At 39.0% G+C, this 18,750-nt stretch overlaps 1 protein-coding gene across 2 annotated transcripts in view; it reads left to right on the top strand.

Annotated features, from left to right (window-relative positions):
• DMGDH (dimethylglycine dehydrogenase) overlaps positions 1-18,750 on the top strand; it is a 60,433-nt gene that overhangs the window by 14,803 nt on the left and 26,880 nt on the right. The window contains exons 6-11 of one of the 2 annotated variants that reach the window (XM_082376205.1): positions 5,494-5,742; positions 7,607-7,805; positions 13,980-14,149; positions 14,620-14,773; positions 16,781-16,946; positions 17,410-17,540. In XM_082376205.1, the coding sequence (XP_082232331.1) occupies positions 5,494-5,742; positions 7,607-7,805; positions 13,980-14,149; positions 14,620-14,773; positions 16,781-16,946; positions 17,410-17,540 (1,069 nt within the window). The remainder of the gene's footprint in view (positions 1-5,493; positions 5,743-7,606; positions 7,806-13,979; positions 14,150-14,619; positions 14,774-16,780; positions 16,947-17,409; positions 17,541-18,750) is intronic. The other variant, XM_082376206.1, reaches the window with a different exon arrangement.

The raw sequence follows: 18,750 nt of genomic DNA, 5'->3' as shown, positions 1-18,750 counted from the left end.
GGACATGCCAGAAACTAATACCCTTAGGATTCTTTCCTCTAAATCGTAACTTCTGATTGATGTTATTTTTTAACAAACCATTTTTAGTGGCCCTGGAAAAAGTCATGTCTTCAGTATTTAAGAGTTTAAGTTAGTATTTCTGAATCTTTCTAACCCATACCCCCCATTTGAAAAGCATAAAATCTCATTCATTCTTTAACATCATTTGAAATTCCAAATAATGTAAAACGACTTACCTAATAAATAAGAGCAAAGGCATAAAACTTTGCTTTGTTTTTGAATTTCACTTGCCCCGCCCCCAAGGAAATCCCCATCAGGCAACCCCCCATCCCCCACTCTCCTTGGGTACATCTGGTCTAAATTCTGCTAGAAGATCTAAGGCAATGAAATCATTCATCCTTTTTTTTTACAAGTAGCAAAAATTCTTTGTAATCTTGCAACTTTCTTATGGTCTCATGAATTCAGCCTCTAAAAACATTTGACTGTTTTCATAGTGATAGCAAATACTAAATAAACATGCTCTGACTTCATATCCAGCACCTGTGTCAGACATTGCTAATTGATCACTGCACTCATTTCAGAGAGACTTGGACAAACCCCACGATTTTCCTTAACACAGTGCTTCAGGCAGCCACACACTCCCAACTGATATTTTGACAAATAACATAGAAGACCTTAATTTAACACATTTATCTATTGTTTTCCTAAAATGGATAAATATTTATTTGCACGATTCATTGCCATTGTAATATTTTGTTTTCTAAAGCACAATCTGTGAGGAATAAGGAATCTCTGAAGAGAAAGAATAATTTCCAAAGAGGTCTGACCTAAGCCCAGGACATTGGTTACCAGATGAAATATTCTGTGCAGCTGTGCAATCTTGTGGGGTGATCAGGGCAGAGGAGGACAATGGCAGGAGGTCCTGGAGAACAGTTTTTCTGGTGCTGCCCTCAGAAAACAAATCCCAGACCAGCACCAGAAAAACTGTTCTTCAGGACGTCCTTCTTCATTATTTGCTCCTGATGCCTTTAACTCAGCCACGTCTGAGTTCCATCCTCAGGTCTTGGTAACTCCAGGCAGCTCCTTGTTCACAGTTGTATGAAGAACTATACGGTCTCAATTCTCAGCTCTTTACATCATTCAGATCACATCTCTGGCCCATATCTTTTTTTTCCTTTTTCTTCTCCATCTCTTCTCTTCCACTGGGCAAAAGTTATTGGAGACAATCTAACTGATCACATATAAATAGTCCGTGGAAGGTGTGGAGGGGTGTGTGTTTAGTTATTTATGTCTGTTTTCAAAAAAAACTTTATTTAAAGTATAGACGTTCCCCAAAAAGTAAACCTCAGTAATTGGGGGTGAAGTTTTGGATATGCCCCTTTCTAGACTTTAAAGCTAACAAAGATTAATTTTACGAATAAAAGCAACCATCTGCAGAAGGCATTGTGCTAACAGGATTTAGAATGTGTGTCTGATGGAATGTTTCCCAGAGTTACTCAGTGAGTCCAGGATGTCTCATAAATTCAGATGAGGCCCTCAGGCAGCTCTGAAACCTAATTAAAGTAACCAGCATATAGACTTGGAAATACAACCAAAACGTAAATGATGTAAAGGCCACTCTTATCTACTCAATTGTACCATAACCTGCTAAAAGTTTCTTTACATGGGGTCATAACAGAAGGCTGCTGGATCTTCAGGATATCCATGGAAAGGGAAGTCTAAAAGCAGAAATTTGTCAGTTTGCTGATGTGTCTCCAGCACTGTCCAGGGCAGTGGGGCTATCTCGACCAGAGACACATTATTGCCAACTGTGTGACTTGGGCAAATTACTCATTTGTAAAATGGAGATAATAATTGCCATCTGAACAAGTTATTCTGATCCGTAAATGATGTAAAGTACCCAGAAAAGTCCTACCACATAGAAAGCACTAAACAAATTAAGTATAATAATGATCATTTTTATGATTATTATAATTATTTCCTTGAAAGTCTATGCCCTGGTCTGGAAAACACTAGCGTCAAGTGTCACAGCTTCTTGGTACCAGCCTTAAGATTCCCCAGATCCTTTCACTTGCTCTGTAGTCATCCAGCATCCATTCTGCTGGTAAACTGACTTCCCAAAGAGCTTGGTTCTCAACCTAGGTGCGTAAGAGTCACCGTGGGAAGTTTCCCAGGTGGTCTGGCTGGGAAGCTGTATTTTTTTTTTTTTTTAATTTTTATTTATTTATTTTTGGCTGTGTTGGGTCTTCGTTTCTGTGCGAGGGCTTTCTCTAGTTGCGGCAAGCGGGGGCCACTCTTCATCGCGGTGCACGGGCCTCTCACTATCGCGGCCTCTCTTGTTGCGGAGCACAGGCTCCAGACACGCAGGCTCAGTAGTTGTGGCTCACGGGCCTAGTTGCTCCGCGGCATGTGGGATCCTCCCAGACCAGGGCTCGAACCCGTGTCCTCTGCATTGGCAGGCAGATTCTCAACCACTGCGCCACCAGGGAAGCCCAGGGAAGCTGTATTTTAAACAAGTACTCCAGGTACTGTACTGTCTGTACCAGATAGTCTGTAAAATATCTTTTGAGAAACACTGCTATATCAGTGTTCCTACAGAAGAGGGAATGTAGAAACCTTATTCTTGAGCAAGCAGAGCTGAGGAACAGTTTCTGACCCTGCTGACCTCTTGGTATGCAATAGGCTAACTTGCCTTCAGTACTGCTTTAAACACAGCTTCACTCTACCTTGGGTCAAACCTGAGCCCCAGAGGCAGCTCGAAGGCAAGGACAGGAGCTATTCACTGTGATGCAAGCTTCTTCTTTGCACGGTGAGGAATGTTTCTCTTGACCTTGTTTACAGTTGACTCATTAAGCCTGAGATAACTTTGTAAACTTTACTTAAGAATTTTCCTAATATGGTAAATTAGAAATGTGATTGGGTCATGCCAAGATGAAGCCCAGTGTTCAGCCAAAAAAGAATTGCTTAATTTTACCAATACTTTGCATCAGAGAATGTCACTGTATAAACATCATTGTCACTGTATAAACCATCTAGTAGAAGTAAACCTGTCCACCAACCTGTACTGTTCATTTTAACTCCATTTCTGTCAGTCACTGCATTTTTAAAAATTGGAAGCCATTTCTAATGATCACTTTTTTATTGACTCTTCTCTTCAGTGTTTTTTCAGGTGATAATGGTAGATTATAGAGGATTCCTCCACATTTGTTTCTCTTCCCTTTGAACTTGCTGGGTGGGTGATCTAGCAAGGGTTGAAGTGTAATCCTGGCAAGTTTTATGTTAACTTGATTGACATATAGAGGAAGAGAATGCCAACAGACACCACCACATAGGGAAAAACAGTGTCGAGCTTGCTATGGGGTTTGGAGTAACATAGTTATATGATATTTATGCATACACTTCCACTTTATTTTAATGATGAAGTATATTAATAAACAAGCAATTAGATTCAGAAATTTATAAATATATTTGAATAGGACAGGATTTATTTTCTTCAATTTATGTTTTTAATTGAAGCAAGTATATTAACCACTGCAGTAGTTTGAATTGCTAGGCTAAATATTTTGGCTTTTTATATTTTAAAACTGCTCCAGTGCATATAACTAGAATATGTGGCTTTACTATATTATCCTACAAAGTCCTGACATTGGTAATTCACATCTTCCTAGGCAAGAATAAATTAAGTCATTAAATTATTCAAAGACCAGCAAACAGCTCTAATGTCCATAGGTAAGATTTTTGGTTTGCAAATGGACACCCATTTCTGGGGCTGTTATCCAAGTGTGACCAACTTAGCCGTTAGGCCAAAACAAAACAACAGAATGCAAGAGTGATGTTTAGATGCCATGTAAGAGTACAGTAGTCAGGTTTCCTAGACTCATAATTGATGATTTGTGTCTAGCTCTGAACTTCATAATGACAGAGACTTCAGAACTCCTTATTAGATTGCCAAAAGAAGGAGAAACAGAAATGGTTAAAAATTTAGAGAATGCAGCCTCTAAAGAAATAACTTAAGGAAGATTCCCTAATCATTTGAATGATTATTCAAAATTATTATGAAACAAACAAACAAGCAAATAGAACCCTCCTTCCCCCCAATAATTTATTGATGGGTCAGGTGACCCTGCATCCCTGCCAACTAATCATTTTTATCATTTTAGATTGTCAAATACCTTTAGACAAGTGAAGGAGTCTTGGATTTTTAATATAGTCTTTCTGTAGCAAGAAAAACCAATATGATGTGACCACCATTTCAGGGTCTCCCAGTGTGACCTTGGGCGTGTCTCTTTATCGTTCTGGACTTTAGCTCCACATCTGTAGCCTGAAGAGTCACCTAGGGGGAGAATCAAGGGTCTTTCAGTCACAAATTATCTGGTTCCATCTTTTGCAAAGGAAAAAAAATAATATTCATTTCCCCCAAGAAGACAGTCCCCTTGTACAATGAAGGGAGAAACATAGGTTGTGTGAATTCCCACTTATCTATGAGCTCTCTCCTCTTTGCTGTGGCACCTCCTCCCCCCTGCTCTGGACACCAGGTGCCTTCATGCCTTTGCAAGAAAGGATCTTCCAAACATATTCAAACTAAACTTTTAAAAGAAGAGAAAACTTAAAAGGCTATCTCTCCCAAAGTGTATACATTTTCAAATTTTAAGTTAACAGAACAATTCTGTGTTTGTGGAATTTTAGGCTTCAACAATTTGGGGAGAGGAGGGTCTGGGGGATAGAGGACTGACTAGCAGGGCTTTATTATGCATGATTATTATGTTGATCACATCGACCCGGGGCCTCTTCCATTGCCTGACTGTCCCTGCTCTATAAGTAAGGTCAGTCCATTACTGTCTTTCTTATCAACATTTGTACATTCTATATATTTGGATTGTGTTTTTTTGCACACCTTTGCTTATGGGCAAAATTGTTTTTCAGGAATGGAGTTCCCTTAGATTCTTCAAAACTCTGGGGTAGTGTAAAATATTGTCTTCTCTTCTCCCGTTCAATTTTGCAATGACAAAAAAATGTAAAGTTTTTATGGACATTCTTTTTTTTTAAATTTAGTTTAGTGAAGTATAGTTGATTTAGAATGTTGTGCTAATTTCTGCTGTACAGCAAAGTGATTCAGATATATATTATACATTCTTTTCCATATTCTTTTCTATTATGGTTTATCACAGGATATTGAATATAGTTCCCTGTGCTATACAGTAGGACCTTGTTGTTTATCCATTCTGTATATAATAGTTTGCATCTGCTAACCCCAAACTCCCAGGACATCCCTCCCCCACCCCACCCTTGGCAACCACAAGTCTGTTCTCTATGCCTGTGAGTCTGTTTCTGTGCTGTAGATAAGTTCATTTGCATTGTTAGGACATTCTTTAGACTTTGCCATGAACACTGAAGTATTCTAAATATTTTATTTTAATTGAAATTGCTGTATCAATGTCATCTGTGGTATGTTTTTATACGTGGTGACATTTTTAAATGTTTTTTTTATTTCAGGGTTTTGGGCTCGTGAAGTAGGTAAGATGGTTGGACTAGAACATCCTCTCATTCCGGTTCAGCATCAGTATGTTGTCACATCCACCATCCCTGAAGTGAAAGCTTTAAAGCGAGAACTCCCGGTGCTCCGTGACCTGGAAGGATCTTATTACCTCCGACAGGAAAGGGATGGGCTTTTGTTTGGTCCATATGAAAGTCAAGAGAAAATGAAAGTTCAGGACTCATGGGTCACCAGTGGAGTTCCTCCAGGTGGGTTCAGCAAATAGAAGTGTGTGCAGACACATCTATTTTATCTTCCTTGTAACTCGGGGCTGGCTGTAGAATAAGATGACACCATAATACTAGACTATCAGATACCTGGGACATTGGAAGTGGGGGATTCGAGGTAAATTCTGTTCTCATATCCCTTTGAACAATCACAGCAGGGGATAAGGAAAGAGAATTGGTGGTGGAAAAGCTGAAAAAGATGCTCCCCGCTGCTTTGGAAGGCCCCAGGTAATTTTTACCTGCCCACACCAACCTCCTGCATCCCCCTTTTCTCCTCACTCCCCTGCTTACTTGGTCTAGTTTCTAGATTTGGATATAGCTGCTCTTGTGCTTTGACAGTTGGAAACACAACAGGTAGCAGAGATAGGACATCCAGCCTGTTAAGAATGAAAGCCTCAAAGTCTATAGCAGAGCAGGATAAGTTGGTACTGCGAACTGAAGCCCTCCTGTGCTGCATAAATGGATGTCGAAAAGTCTTAGGCCTCAGTGCTAACTCAGGAGGTTCCATAGTTTCTCTTTCAAGTTCTGTAAGGGAGAGAAGGACCTGTTTTTGTTTTTCATGAAACATTTCTGCAGAGCCAGATGAAGGGTTGGGTCACCTAAGGAGGTATCTCAGGTTTTAATCTATAAAAGGAGCTAAAATGTCATTGGCACACAAATATTATAGGGAATATAAAGAAATGGAGGTAATTGTGCTTTCTAGAATTATACTTTGATAAGCTACTTGGGCTAGGGAATGAATCCCTCCCTCCTACTCTTCAAAGAACATCTGTGCCCACATTACTACAAATGATAAACCACCTTCCACAGAAGTTGGGCCAGCCAACTGAGGGCTTCGGTTTTGCTGGGTGGGCTCTGCACCTTCGGGCCTGAGGGGAATAGCTCCTGATCCCAGAGGGAGGGCTAATCTGCCACCTGGGAGTCTCCTTCTCTGTTCTTCCCCCATGCTGGCAATCTCTCCTCCAAATAAATACTTGAACAAATATTTAATAATATTTATTGAACAAATATTTAAATAATTCCAGTTGGAGGAAGAGCCAGATTGTTGGCTGGCCCTGGGCGTCCACATGCCCTGGTCTAACCCTAGCGATCTGCAGGCCTCCCTGACCTGACGTGCCGTCCACAGGAGGGACAAGAAAGAGCTGGCTGGCTGCTATGCGGGAGCATCCCTGGTATTGGTGGCGATATTCTTTCAGCTGCTCATCTGTGGCCCTGCCTTCAATCCCAGTGCCTTTTATGACTGAGAGGGTGACTGTGCTCCAAGACCCTGACTCTTTTCACAGAATTCCAGCCCTCGGATGTGTATAGAAGGGGGCTAGGGGAATGAAGCCTCCATGCCATTCCTTCCCCGCTAAGAGTTAAAAGGTGTCTAGAATTCATCATCCTAGATGCTAAAGTGGTTTTGCATTTATCCCCAGTGTCCTGACATGACTTTGCAAACTCCCATTTGCCCTCACCTGAGAGGATGAAGCAGACTTCTATGGTTAATTGAAGGATAAAAGACCTCTCTTGACAAACCAAATTATTATTGTTTGTTTTTTAAAATGGTGATTGGCCTAAATGCTGGAAACTGCTAATATGCATAAATTAAAATTTTCTATTAAAAAGGTTAACTTTCATGATTTATTGTTTCAGGAAATAACATTATTCTTCTCAGTAATATAGTATACTAATATAACGGTACTCATCTGTTGATAGTAAATATCAAGGTTAGGCTTAAAAAAGAAAGTACAATACCTTCCTAACGGGCCATCTTTAAATGTAAGCTGATTCAGAGATTTAAATCACTTTGGAGCACACGTCAGGGCAGCTGTGGCATCCTGACCACAGTGGCATTTCTCTTCAGGTTTTGGAAAGGAGCTCTTTGAGTCTGATCTAGACCGAATCATGGAACACGTTGAGGCTGCCATGGAAATGGTTCCAGTCTTGAAGAAGGCTGACATCATCAATATCGTCAATGGTCCTATCACCTATTCTCCTGACATTCTGCCCATGGTAGGGCCCCATCAGGGGGTCAGAAACTACTGGGTGGCTATAGGCTTTGGGTGAGTATCTCTATGTAATTCAACATTTATTATAGAGTTATGTAGTTTAGAGAAGTCTTATCCCATTATCTCAGGCCAAGAACGGAAAATGGGAGAGAGGCAGAGAGTCTTCTCCCTTTTATGACCAATGAAATGTGAGGAATAAAAAATTTTAGTCTTAAAACTTTGACTTGTATTGGTTTAAAAGATTTGTACACAGAAGGGCAATGATTTCCTGGAATTTTCTCTTTGCATATTTCCTGCCATTTCCATTATTTATGTTTCCTTTCATGTTGTGAATGTTCAGATGGGTCAATTTGCCCCACTTTTGCAAGGATGTTTTCATAACACAATGTGACAAAGATAAACCAAATATCAAATGTGTAATATGTCTGATGCAGTTTTCACCATAATTCATGTTTGTTCAACATGATTTTTGTTTCTTTATGATTCCTCTGGTTACTTACTATTTATGGTTCCATTACCCATTTGATGTTTCATGTCTAATATTTGTCCCATTAATTTGGTGAATATTAACGTCAAACCTACCTTACTATCATACCACAGTTTCTAATATTTTACTTTTCTTCCCCATTTTATTTGGCCATTTATTCAACTGATATTTGATGATTGGCCAGCTCTGTACCAGGTCTAGTTCTGGGCACTGGGCTACAGCTGAGAACAAGGCAGTAAGTCTCATCAGAGGCACAAGGCTGGTTGGGGTGCTGTTCTTCCAATACAGTAGAGAGGCTGGGGTCTGAACTAAGGAAGCAGCAGTGGGCACTGAGAGATAGGAAACAAAATTATTTAGATTTGGTGATTGATTGCATTAGGTCTTAAGGGAGAGAGAAAAATAGCAAATGATGGCAACCTTTCTTACTTGACTCCTGGTTGGACGCTGGGGCCAAAGGAAAAAATAATTGGAAAAATAATGAGTTCCATTTTTGACAGTGTTAAGTTTAGGTCTTTGGGACATCCAGAGGGAGAAAACCAGATGAAGATAGAAAGCTGGAAGGTATAATGTAACTGAGGGCTTAGGAAATCCCCTATAGAGTCCGTATGTAGGCATGTTCGTGTGGGAGTGTTTCTCTTGTACATCACTTATATATCTTCTTTGGAGAAAAGTCTATTTGTATACTTTGCCCATTTAAGAAATTGGATTATTTGTCTTTTTATTGTTAAGTTGTAGGAGTTCTTTATATATTCTAGATACAAGACCCTTATCCCATACATGATTAGTGATTTTTTCCCATTTTGTGGGTTTTTCATTTTCTTGATTGTAACCATTGAAACACAAAAGTTTTTAATTTTGATGAAGTCCAGAATGTGAATTTTTTTCTTCTTTTGAATGTAGTTTTGATATCATATATAAGGAACCATTGTTTAATCCAAGTTAATGAAGATTTATACCTGTGTTTTCTTCTGAGAGTTTTATAGTTTTAACTCTTTTCTTTTAAATATTTATTTTTTTGATGTGGATCATTTTTTTAAAAGTCTATATTGAATTTGTTACAATATTGCTTCAGATTTGTGTTTTGGTTTTTTGGCCTTGAGGCATGTGGGATCTTAGCTCCCCGACCAGGGATTGAACCCACACCCCCTGCATTGGAAGGCAAAGTCTTAACCACTGGACCACCAGGGAAGTCCCTAGTTTTAACTCTTATGTTTAGGTCTTTAATCAATTCTGAGTTAATTTTTGTATGTGCTATGAGGTAAGTGCCCAGCTTGATTCATTTGAGGATAGCCAATTGTCCCAGCACCAATTGTTGAAAGACTATTCTTTACTCATTGAAATGTGTTGGCATCTATGATGTCTTTTTTCTGACGCCACTTCTGACACTTAATTCTCCAATTCTCTGACACCAACCGACTATCCAACAATTCAATTCAATTCTGCTGCTAACTCCCAGAGTTAGTGCAGACCCCACTAGTTAAGGACTCAGTCCCATAAAACTGTCCTCACTTCAGATGCCAGTTTCAGCTTCCAGGGATCACCTGTAATTCTGACTGAATGGCTATACATTTGGAGGTTCCTGCAACCCCCTCCTCAGGTTTGATAATTCACTAGAATAATCACAAAACTCAGGAAAACCCTACTTACTTTTACCTATTTATTCTATAGAATACAACTCAGGAACATCCAAGTGGAAGGGATGCACAGAGCAAGGTATGGGAGGGAGGGGTCTGGTGCAGAGCCTCCGTGCCCTCTCTGGTGCACCATCTTCCTAGTACATCAATGGGTTCACCAACCCAAAGGCTCTTTGAACACTGTTGTTTAGGAGTTTTTGTGAACGTTTCATTACACAGGCACAATTGATTAAATCATTGACCATTGGTGATTGAACTTATGGTGACCAGCCCCTATTCTGAAGCTATCTAGTTCCCCTGCCCCCCCCCTTCCATGGAGCTATCTGTTAGCATACAAAATAATATAAATTCCAAAAGTTTTAGGAGCTCTGTGCCAGGAACTGGGGACAAAGACCAAATATTTATTTTTTTTATTGTACCACAGCATCCTTGTCAAAATCAATTCATCATATATGTATGGATTTATTCCTGGACTCTCAACTTTATTCCATTGATCTATACGTCTATCCTTATGCCAGTATCATGCTGTCTTGATTACTGTAGCTTTGCAGTAAGTTCTGAAACTGGGAAGTGTGAATCCTCCAACTTTGTTCTTTTTCAGTATTGTTTTGGCTATTCTGGGCTTCTTAAATTTTTGTGTAAAATTTAGGACCAGCTTGTCAATTTTTTCAAAGAAGCCGCCTAGGATTTTGGTAGGGATTGCATCGAATCTGTAGATCAACTTGGGGAGTATTGTCATCTTAATATTGAGTCTTCCGATTCATGAACAAAGGATGTCTTTCCATTTGTTTAGGATTTTTAATTAAAATTTCTCTCAATAATGATTTGTAGTTATCAGAGTGTAAGTTTTGTACTTCTTTTGCTAAATTTATTCCTAAACATTTTATTCTTTTTGATTCTGCAATTAGCTTAATCACTGAATTATTGATTTAGTCAACACATATTTGCAGATCATTGCTCTTTATCTGTGAACAAGAGCAGACAGTATTCCTGGCCTCATGATATTTGTATTTTAATAGAACACCTGTCACTAAGGAAATTAGGAAGTTGCTTTCTTTAGAACACTAGTTACTTATCACCTAGAAATTGTTTCTACTTGTATGGGGCTGATGTTGGACTCCTGCTTTGATTGCTCTGGGTAATTTTCCCAGGTTGTAGACATTGCGAGGTGAATGGGGAAGGTGACAGGTCGAGGTGGACAAAGTGCCACACTCTCTCTGACCAATTTGGTCTGACCCCAAAAGGCCTTCTTGTTATTTAAAAGTTGGGATTGCTAAGATATTTCTTATGTAACATGGTGGAATCCTCACATCAGCTACCCCTCCCAGTTTATATCAGTGATCCATCCCATGGTTCTGAAGGCCAGTGATTTCCATATCTGGCTGAGCACCAGGGCTTGTTAAAAAGCAGAATCTCAACTTTGTGGTTAGTCACTTACATGTGTTTCATCCTCCTTTGCATCTTATCTGTGAAATTCTTATTAGTTATCACTAGAATCCATGAGAGGTGTGTGGAATTGGAAAACCAACAAGCAAACAGATTCCCAGACACCCTTCCTATTGATTCTGATTCAGTAGTCTGGAGAGGGGCCCAGGGTTCAGCATTTCAGCATTGTCTGTTATTCTAGTCCAACCAGTCGAGAGAATAGGTATTTGCAAACTGTCTACATATATGCCAGTGCTCATTTACCTTACTCACAGAATACCCTCAGTCAAAGCTGTTTTACTTTTATACCAGATCTAATAAGTTCTTCTGCTTCTAGGTGACTAACACAATGCTCCCCAAATGTTTAATGAGTTGGATTGAATTGAATCTAGTTATCCTGGCTTAGAACAGATTATAAACAGCAAATTTAAAGAAAGGAGAGACAGTTTCACAGTTATCATAAAAAAGCATAAAACACTCAAAAAGCATAGCAGCTGGGCCATGTAGAAGAAGTGGGCTCTACAGATTAATGGTAGACCTAGAAGAAGAGCCTAACTCTTCTTTCCTCTTCAAGTTCTCTTTCACTTCCACTTCACACGTTACTTCCTTATGAAAATCTTATCCATTGGGCAGAGACATATTCTTGTTGGTTATACAAGGACCCACAGCCACCATGTACTGCTTGCCTACTATGTGCTTTTAAATGCCATGTCAATTAATTCTCCACCAGCACCATAAAGTGTGCACATGTGGAGACTAAAGCTCAGGGTGGTTACACAGCTTGCCCAAGGTCACACAGCTGGTGGTAGCAGAACAAAAATCCTACCCAGATCTCTCTTACTCTATGCTTTTACACTTTCAACCACTACATCAGGGGCTCTCAATAGATGTTTCATAGCATTCAGTTGTATGGGATTTTACATATAACTTAATAATGGTTATAGAGCTGAAGTTTGCAGAAATTTACTTTTTAAAAATAGATTTGATTCAGTATTATCCTCAAATAACAGCACTCTGCCTCATTTATTGGAAAGAACATGATGATGTAGCAGTGAGACCACAGGAAACCGAAGCACAACCCTAGCTATGCCCAAGGAATCTGCCAAGGATGTAAATTCTGTTATGTGTGTCTTGGCTGAAAAAAGATTGAGAAGCATTGAAGAAGTAAAGTCCAATAACAGGGAGTGTATACTGGGGGCAGAAGACTGAGTTTGTATCCTGAATCTGCACTTTGTTGCTGCGTGACCTTATTTAACCCCTGAGTGCAGGCTGGTTTTCCCATTGGTAAAATAGAGTTGCTAAAGAATAAATCAGCCGGTACATGTTAGAAGGAAACAATGCTTGGTAAATGGTAAGTACTCAGTGAATATCAGAAGAACTTTAAATAGTTTCAAGTCTTATAAACAGTATCTCTAGCTCTCAAAAATGGCAAGTGTTGTATATCATACATTGGGACTGTTTAAGTGAATAAACATTTTAAGCATATATTTCACAATTATTTTAAGCATGTATTTAATTTTTTTTTTTTTTTTTTTTTGCTTTCTTGAAACTTAATGAGATTGTTTGTGGGTGATTTGGATGATCCACGTCTCTTTTTAAAACTATCCAGAGAAGTATAAATTGCTGTCTTTTTATTCTGCTTAAGAAATATCCTTATAACAAATATAAGCATTCATTTTTATAAAGTAGAAAAACTGGTATCTTGTAGAAAAAGTTAGTTAACATTTCCAGTCTTTGCTAAGGTCCTCCCATGCTCTTAGAAGCTGCGATGCTGGCTAAGTAGCTGTCATCTGGGGTACTGGAATTTCTTGCATTTTGAAGTCTGCTCGTGTAGCTCCTTTTCCTGGTCCTCTGCCGGTGACTCCCTGCTCATCCAATTCCTCAGAAGCTTCTCTTGACTTAAACCACAGACGAACCCACAGTAAAGTCCTTCATCAAGACTTTCCTTTATCCACAAGAATGAATGGGTAGGACTGCCCATGGGCGACGTTAAACTGTGATCCCTCCATCTGGTATTAAATTATTTGCCACAGTCATGTTCTTGATTTTAAAGCATCCTCATGTGGAAATAGAAAACAAGCCAACCCTCCCCACCAAGTGACCCAAATTGCAAAATACAGGAGCCATTGTTTCTTCCTCTTCTTTCCCACAAATCCTTGGGTGAATGCCTCTTTGTCTGAATGCTTCTATGATAATGGCCCAAGATCCTTGTGCAGAGGTCATCGCTATGGGAACCTGAACTAAACTGAGTCTGAGAAGAGATGGGTGTGCCACTCTACAGTGTACATATTTCTCCTGCAAAGTTCCTATTAGTGAGGATAATCATAGCTCAAGAGGGCTGATAAGGTACCAACCACATCTGCCTATGTGCTTCCTCTCCTCCCTTTTCCTAAAGCAAGCATCCTTACTAGCTAAGAGTCATAGACTATTTTGCAGATATACAGCTCTTGAAACTGTGGAAAGAAACTAGCTATTAAGTCAGGCACATTTAATTTGGATGCCTAAACATTTTTTTTTTTTGAGGAAAAAAAATGATAGCATAAAGATTATGTTGATTGTGTGTTCTGAATAGCAATAGCACAGAACACTGTAGCTTTGAGGCCTTGTTAAATATGTGGACATGTTTCACTGTTGGAAAACAATATGTGTTAGTAACAGGGTATTTATTTCTGTATTTGAAAGGTATGGCATAATCCATGCTGGTGGGGTAGGGAAATATCTCAGTGACTGGATCCTGCATGGAGAACCTCCTTTTGATCTGATAGAATTGGATCCCAATCGCTATGGCAAATGGACAACAACTCAGTACACCGAGGCCAAAGCAAGAGAGTCATATGGATTCAACAATATTGGTAAAGTGCAAATTTACTGTTGTCTGTGAAGTGTGTTCAGAATTGACTTACATCACTTCTGACTTTAGAAGCTTTTTATTCTGTGTATCGTGGGGGAATGGTTAGGGTGTCTAAAAAGCATGTGCTTCTAAGACACAAAAAGGAATCTATATGAATATATATCTTTAATGTGAGGAATGCATAAATGATTTTAACTTTTAAATCTATTTTTACTTTACCCTTTGATGATCAATATAAATGACAGCTTTGGGTTTTTTTCAAACATAAATTTAATGCATATATACATATATATATTATATATACATATATATTATACATATAATATATACATATATTATATATATTATATTTATATACATATATATATGCTTCTAGACTTTAAGTGCTGTGTTTTCCATTTTCTGAATTCCTTCAAAATATTTTATAGTTTTGGTTCTATGCTATTCAGAGCACCGATCTTCCTTTTTCAGTTGGTTACCCTAAAGAAGAACGGTTTGCCGGGAGGCCAACTCAGCGAGTCAGTGGGCTTTATAAAACCCTGGAGCCTAAGTGTTCCATGGGGTTCCATGCAGGCTGGGAGCAGCCACACTGGTTCTATAAACCAGGCCAGGACACTGGGTACAGGTAAGTGAGTGACTTAACCTGCCTGTCACCCTCACCGCAGAATGAAATTTGGGGGTGGAATGGAGGGACCCCAGAGAAGTGCCGTGTCCCCCTCCCACCGCATCACTCCACCCCATTCCAAAGAGCATTGAGCCTTTTCCTACAAAAATCACTTTTTGTGCCGTGCAGGCCTTAGTTTATCCCACATGACATTGGCCCACATCTAGGACCCATGTGGCCTCGCGAGACCTATAACCAGCCCAGATGAAGCCTCTGCTTGGCGTTTTCCAGTTGCTCAGAGAACCTTCCCCACCCTCTCCAAATCCCCACATGGCTTCAGTTGGCTCCTAAAGGTTTGTCCTGGTTTAGGATGCCTGGCCAAGTCACATAGTATGGAAACAGTATGGAAATATGGATTTTCTATTTGTCAAGGAATAGCTCAAAGCAACTGCTTTCTAGTGTGTGTGCATTGAATCATGCAAATTATACACACTGCTAATAAATTAGGGGAAAAGGTCATTTACTTACTATTTTAATTTGAGCTAAAACGTAAAGCATATCACTAAAACAATTCTCTGAATTCCTCTAAAGTTGTTGCCATTATACTTGGATTGCATACCATTGTTGTACTTGGGATTAATAGTGATTATATATTTTTTCTCATGAGAATCCATAAACCAAGAGAAAACAAAGTTTCTTTTTCAAATTAAGTTCTCCTTTTTCTTTCTCAGCTGTGTTGGGTCTTCATTGCTGCACATGGGCTTTCTCTGGTTGTGGCGAGAGAGGGCTACTCTCCTTTGCGGCGCGCGGGCTTCTCATTGCGGTGTCTTTTGTTGCGGGGCACAGGCTCTACACACGCGGGCTTCAGTAGTTGTGGCTCACAGGCTTTGGAGTGCAGGCTCAGTAGTTGTGGCGCACGGGCTTAGTTGCTCCGCGGCATGTGGGATCTTCCCAGACCAGGGATCGGAACCCGTGTCCCCTGCATTGGCAGGTGGGTTCTTAACCACTGCACCACCAGGAAGTCCAATTCTCTCTCTCTCTCTTTTTATTTTGACCTGTCATTTTGCTTATTTAAACAGGTTTTGATGTCTACTTTAAGATCAGATCTAAAAGGTCCAAAGTATAGTAGAGGGCCAGTTGTTGATTAATGAATTTGGACTCTGTAGTCAGCCAGTGGCGATTACCTGGGGGCAAAATACTGGTTTGGTTTTTCCTAAATGGCTCAGATAAATGCCAGATCTATTCTTCACCTTGTGCTATTTGGACCTGGCCTGTTTCTTCTACTATTTTAATAATTAAACCACTGAAAACTTTTTGCAGACTTAGCATCCTGCTCTGAAGTTAAAATACCACATTAATAGTCAGCTCTGTAAAGTAGAAACGACACTGCATAATGAGTTAGGAGACCTTTGTTCCAGGCCCAGCTCTGTCATTAACTAATGCAAAGACTTTGGAAGTCACTTTGTGCCTTTTCTCTAAAAAATGAAGATGTTGGACCAGATCCTTGCTTACTCCAGGTGGACCAGCATGAAGCCTGTTAGAGTGCAGAATCTAGGTCCCCTCCCCAGACCTGCTGCATCAGAATCGGCATCTTAACAAGTACAAGTGATGTATTTGCATAAATGTTTGAGAAACAACAAACAAGATAGCTCTACCTCTCATATATTCTGGTTTAATTATGTCCCCCAAATTAGTATTTTTAAAATGCTTCCCCTGGTGATTCTAATATGTAACCAAGGTTGAAAACTACAGGATTGGTTAACTTCTAAGCTCTTTTCCAGATCTGAGAACCCACATGGCCTAGCTTATTTTCTAGTTAATTAATACTTCATTCACTATGAAATGGGTCAAGGGATAGATGAGTAACTTAAAAAATCAGATTCCAGTATATATGTATGATTTGTAGAACAGGTGGCACTTTTCCCCCAAATGAAATTTTCTAGGCAAATAGGGTGTATTAAAATATCCTTATTCTGTAATTTTTTGAAAATGAGTAACTCTTGTTTTATGACAAACATTGTGTTTCAGGCCAAGTTTTCACCGCACAAACTGGTTTGATCCTGTGGGCTCTGAGTATAAACAGGTTATGCAAAGAGTAGGGGTGATTGACCTGTCACCATTTGGCAAGTTTAATATCAAAGGCCAAGACTCCATTAGATTGTTGGACCATCTCTTTGCAAATGTCATTCCCAAGGTAAATAACCTTATAGGGGTACAAGGTCCAGGATTCTGGCCTACTTAATTCTCTACCTCTCGTTTTCAAAAAAACCAATATGTTATTTCAATTCACCTAATGATTTCTGTATGAACACCAGAACCCTTCAACTAACCAAGGGTATTCTAGCTAATTTTCAAACTTAAATTTTTGTTAAATGAATTATCATCTAAGGACCTTATGACTTTGTTTAGTTGTGTAAATGGGAACCCCCAAATTGGCTGAAGTGTAATTTTTATGACAAGTAATTATAATGGTCATTTAAACTGAAAACTTCAAAATTAATGGGTTTAAGTTTACAGATAGTTCACACAATTGATATAAATGATAGCATTCAGATGTTTTTCATTGTTGACACCCACATTTTTATTTCCATGTGGTGTTAAAAGGACACATAAGATTTTTATTTCATCCTGAGGTAATTTAAAATTCTTTTGTGTAGGTGGGTTTTACAAATATAAGTCACATGTTAACACCAAAAGGTCAAGTATATGCTGAGTTGACAGTTTCTCACCAGTCTCCTGGGCAGTTTCTATTAATAACTGGTTCTGGATCAGAACTTCATGATCTTAGGTAAGTGTACACCTAGTAAGAAAATTTTACATGGATTATATATTGACCCAATCTTGCACCGAGGTTTTGTTTGTTTGTTTATTTTACCCGTAATTGAAAGTACAACTTTAATTCTTAAAATCTTATTGTTTTAAATAAACTTCATGTCTCTTAGAGGAAATTATTTGAAGGGTCCCTATAACCATCCCCCTCCCAAAGGTAATCCATCCATGGGGTTTACTGGTTTTAATAATATTAACTCCCATTTGTTAGGCATCACCAATATGTCAAAACCATTTTTACACATTATCTCAATAAATTCTTTTAATAGATATATCTACAAGGTATATATTATTCCCTATTTCAGGTGAGGAAAGTGAAGTTTGGGTTAAAGTAACCTGCTCAAGCCAGCCTTGTTGATTCTGATGCCCACATTTGGTCCGCTTTAGTGAACTGCCTCCCTGGTTTTTCTTCTTCCTTTTTCATGCTTTGTGCCACAAAGCTGCATCTAAATCATTGACCTGCCAAGTCAATCCTTCACACGAATCTTTAGTCTACTATTTAGTCTACTCTAAAATCTATAATCTTCAGTATTTCAAAAATATTTGGAATATTGTTATTTAATAAACATCTTACTCTGACAGATTCTCACTCTAGTTGTAAAATGATGCAAATTATATCCTCCACTCCAAGGTGCTTTGGGAGCCATCTTAGTAGCTTAGCTTTGTGTCAATCCAGATGATCATTTTATGATAGACTTGTGTAGCTCCAGGGACTGCTCAATAAATTATAAACAAACCCTATAACTGGGTTCCAATAACTCATCAAGACTCAGAAATTGAAACTAGTCTTTAGAGTTTTAATCTTTTCCTTGTCATTGTCAAAGCAAGTATGTGTCTGGTGGCAGGCACATTATTAACCTTTAGCAGCACAAGCATGCCTCCTGTGTACAGGTATTAGAGAAAATTCTCCCAAGATTGAATCATCAGTTTAAATGCAACAGGGCTGTCACTATTTAAAAGAATCGTGTGGCAGAGCTTGTTTAAACGGAAGGGTCCTTCTGTACTGTGAAAAATTACCCACACATTTAAGTGGGTAGTTTAAAGAGGATCATTTAACATCTCTGGGACTCAGTTTCCTCAACTTTAAAAATTAGGGGATTATATGAAATGACATTCTAGGGACTTTCTGGCAATTCTAGACACAGAGCATTTCTTCCGAGAAATAATCT

The sequence above is a fragment of the Balaenoptera borealis genome (assembly GCF_965194805.1).
Source record: "Balaenoptera borealis genome assembly, chromosome: 2".
In the NCBI taxonomy this organism is placed as follows: Eukaryota; Metazoa; Chordata; class Mammalia; order Artiodactyla; family Balaenopteridae; genus Balaenoptera; species Balaenoptera borealis.
This window is presented reverse-complemented; position numbering and strand designations above follow the sequence as displayed.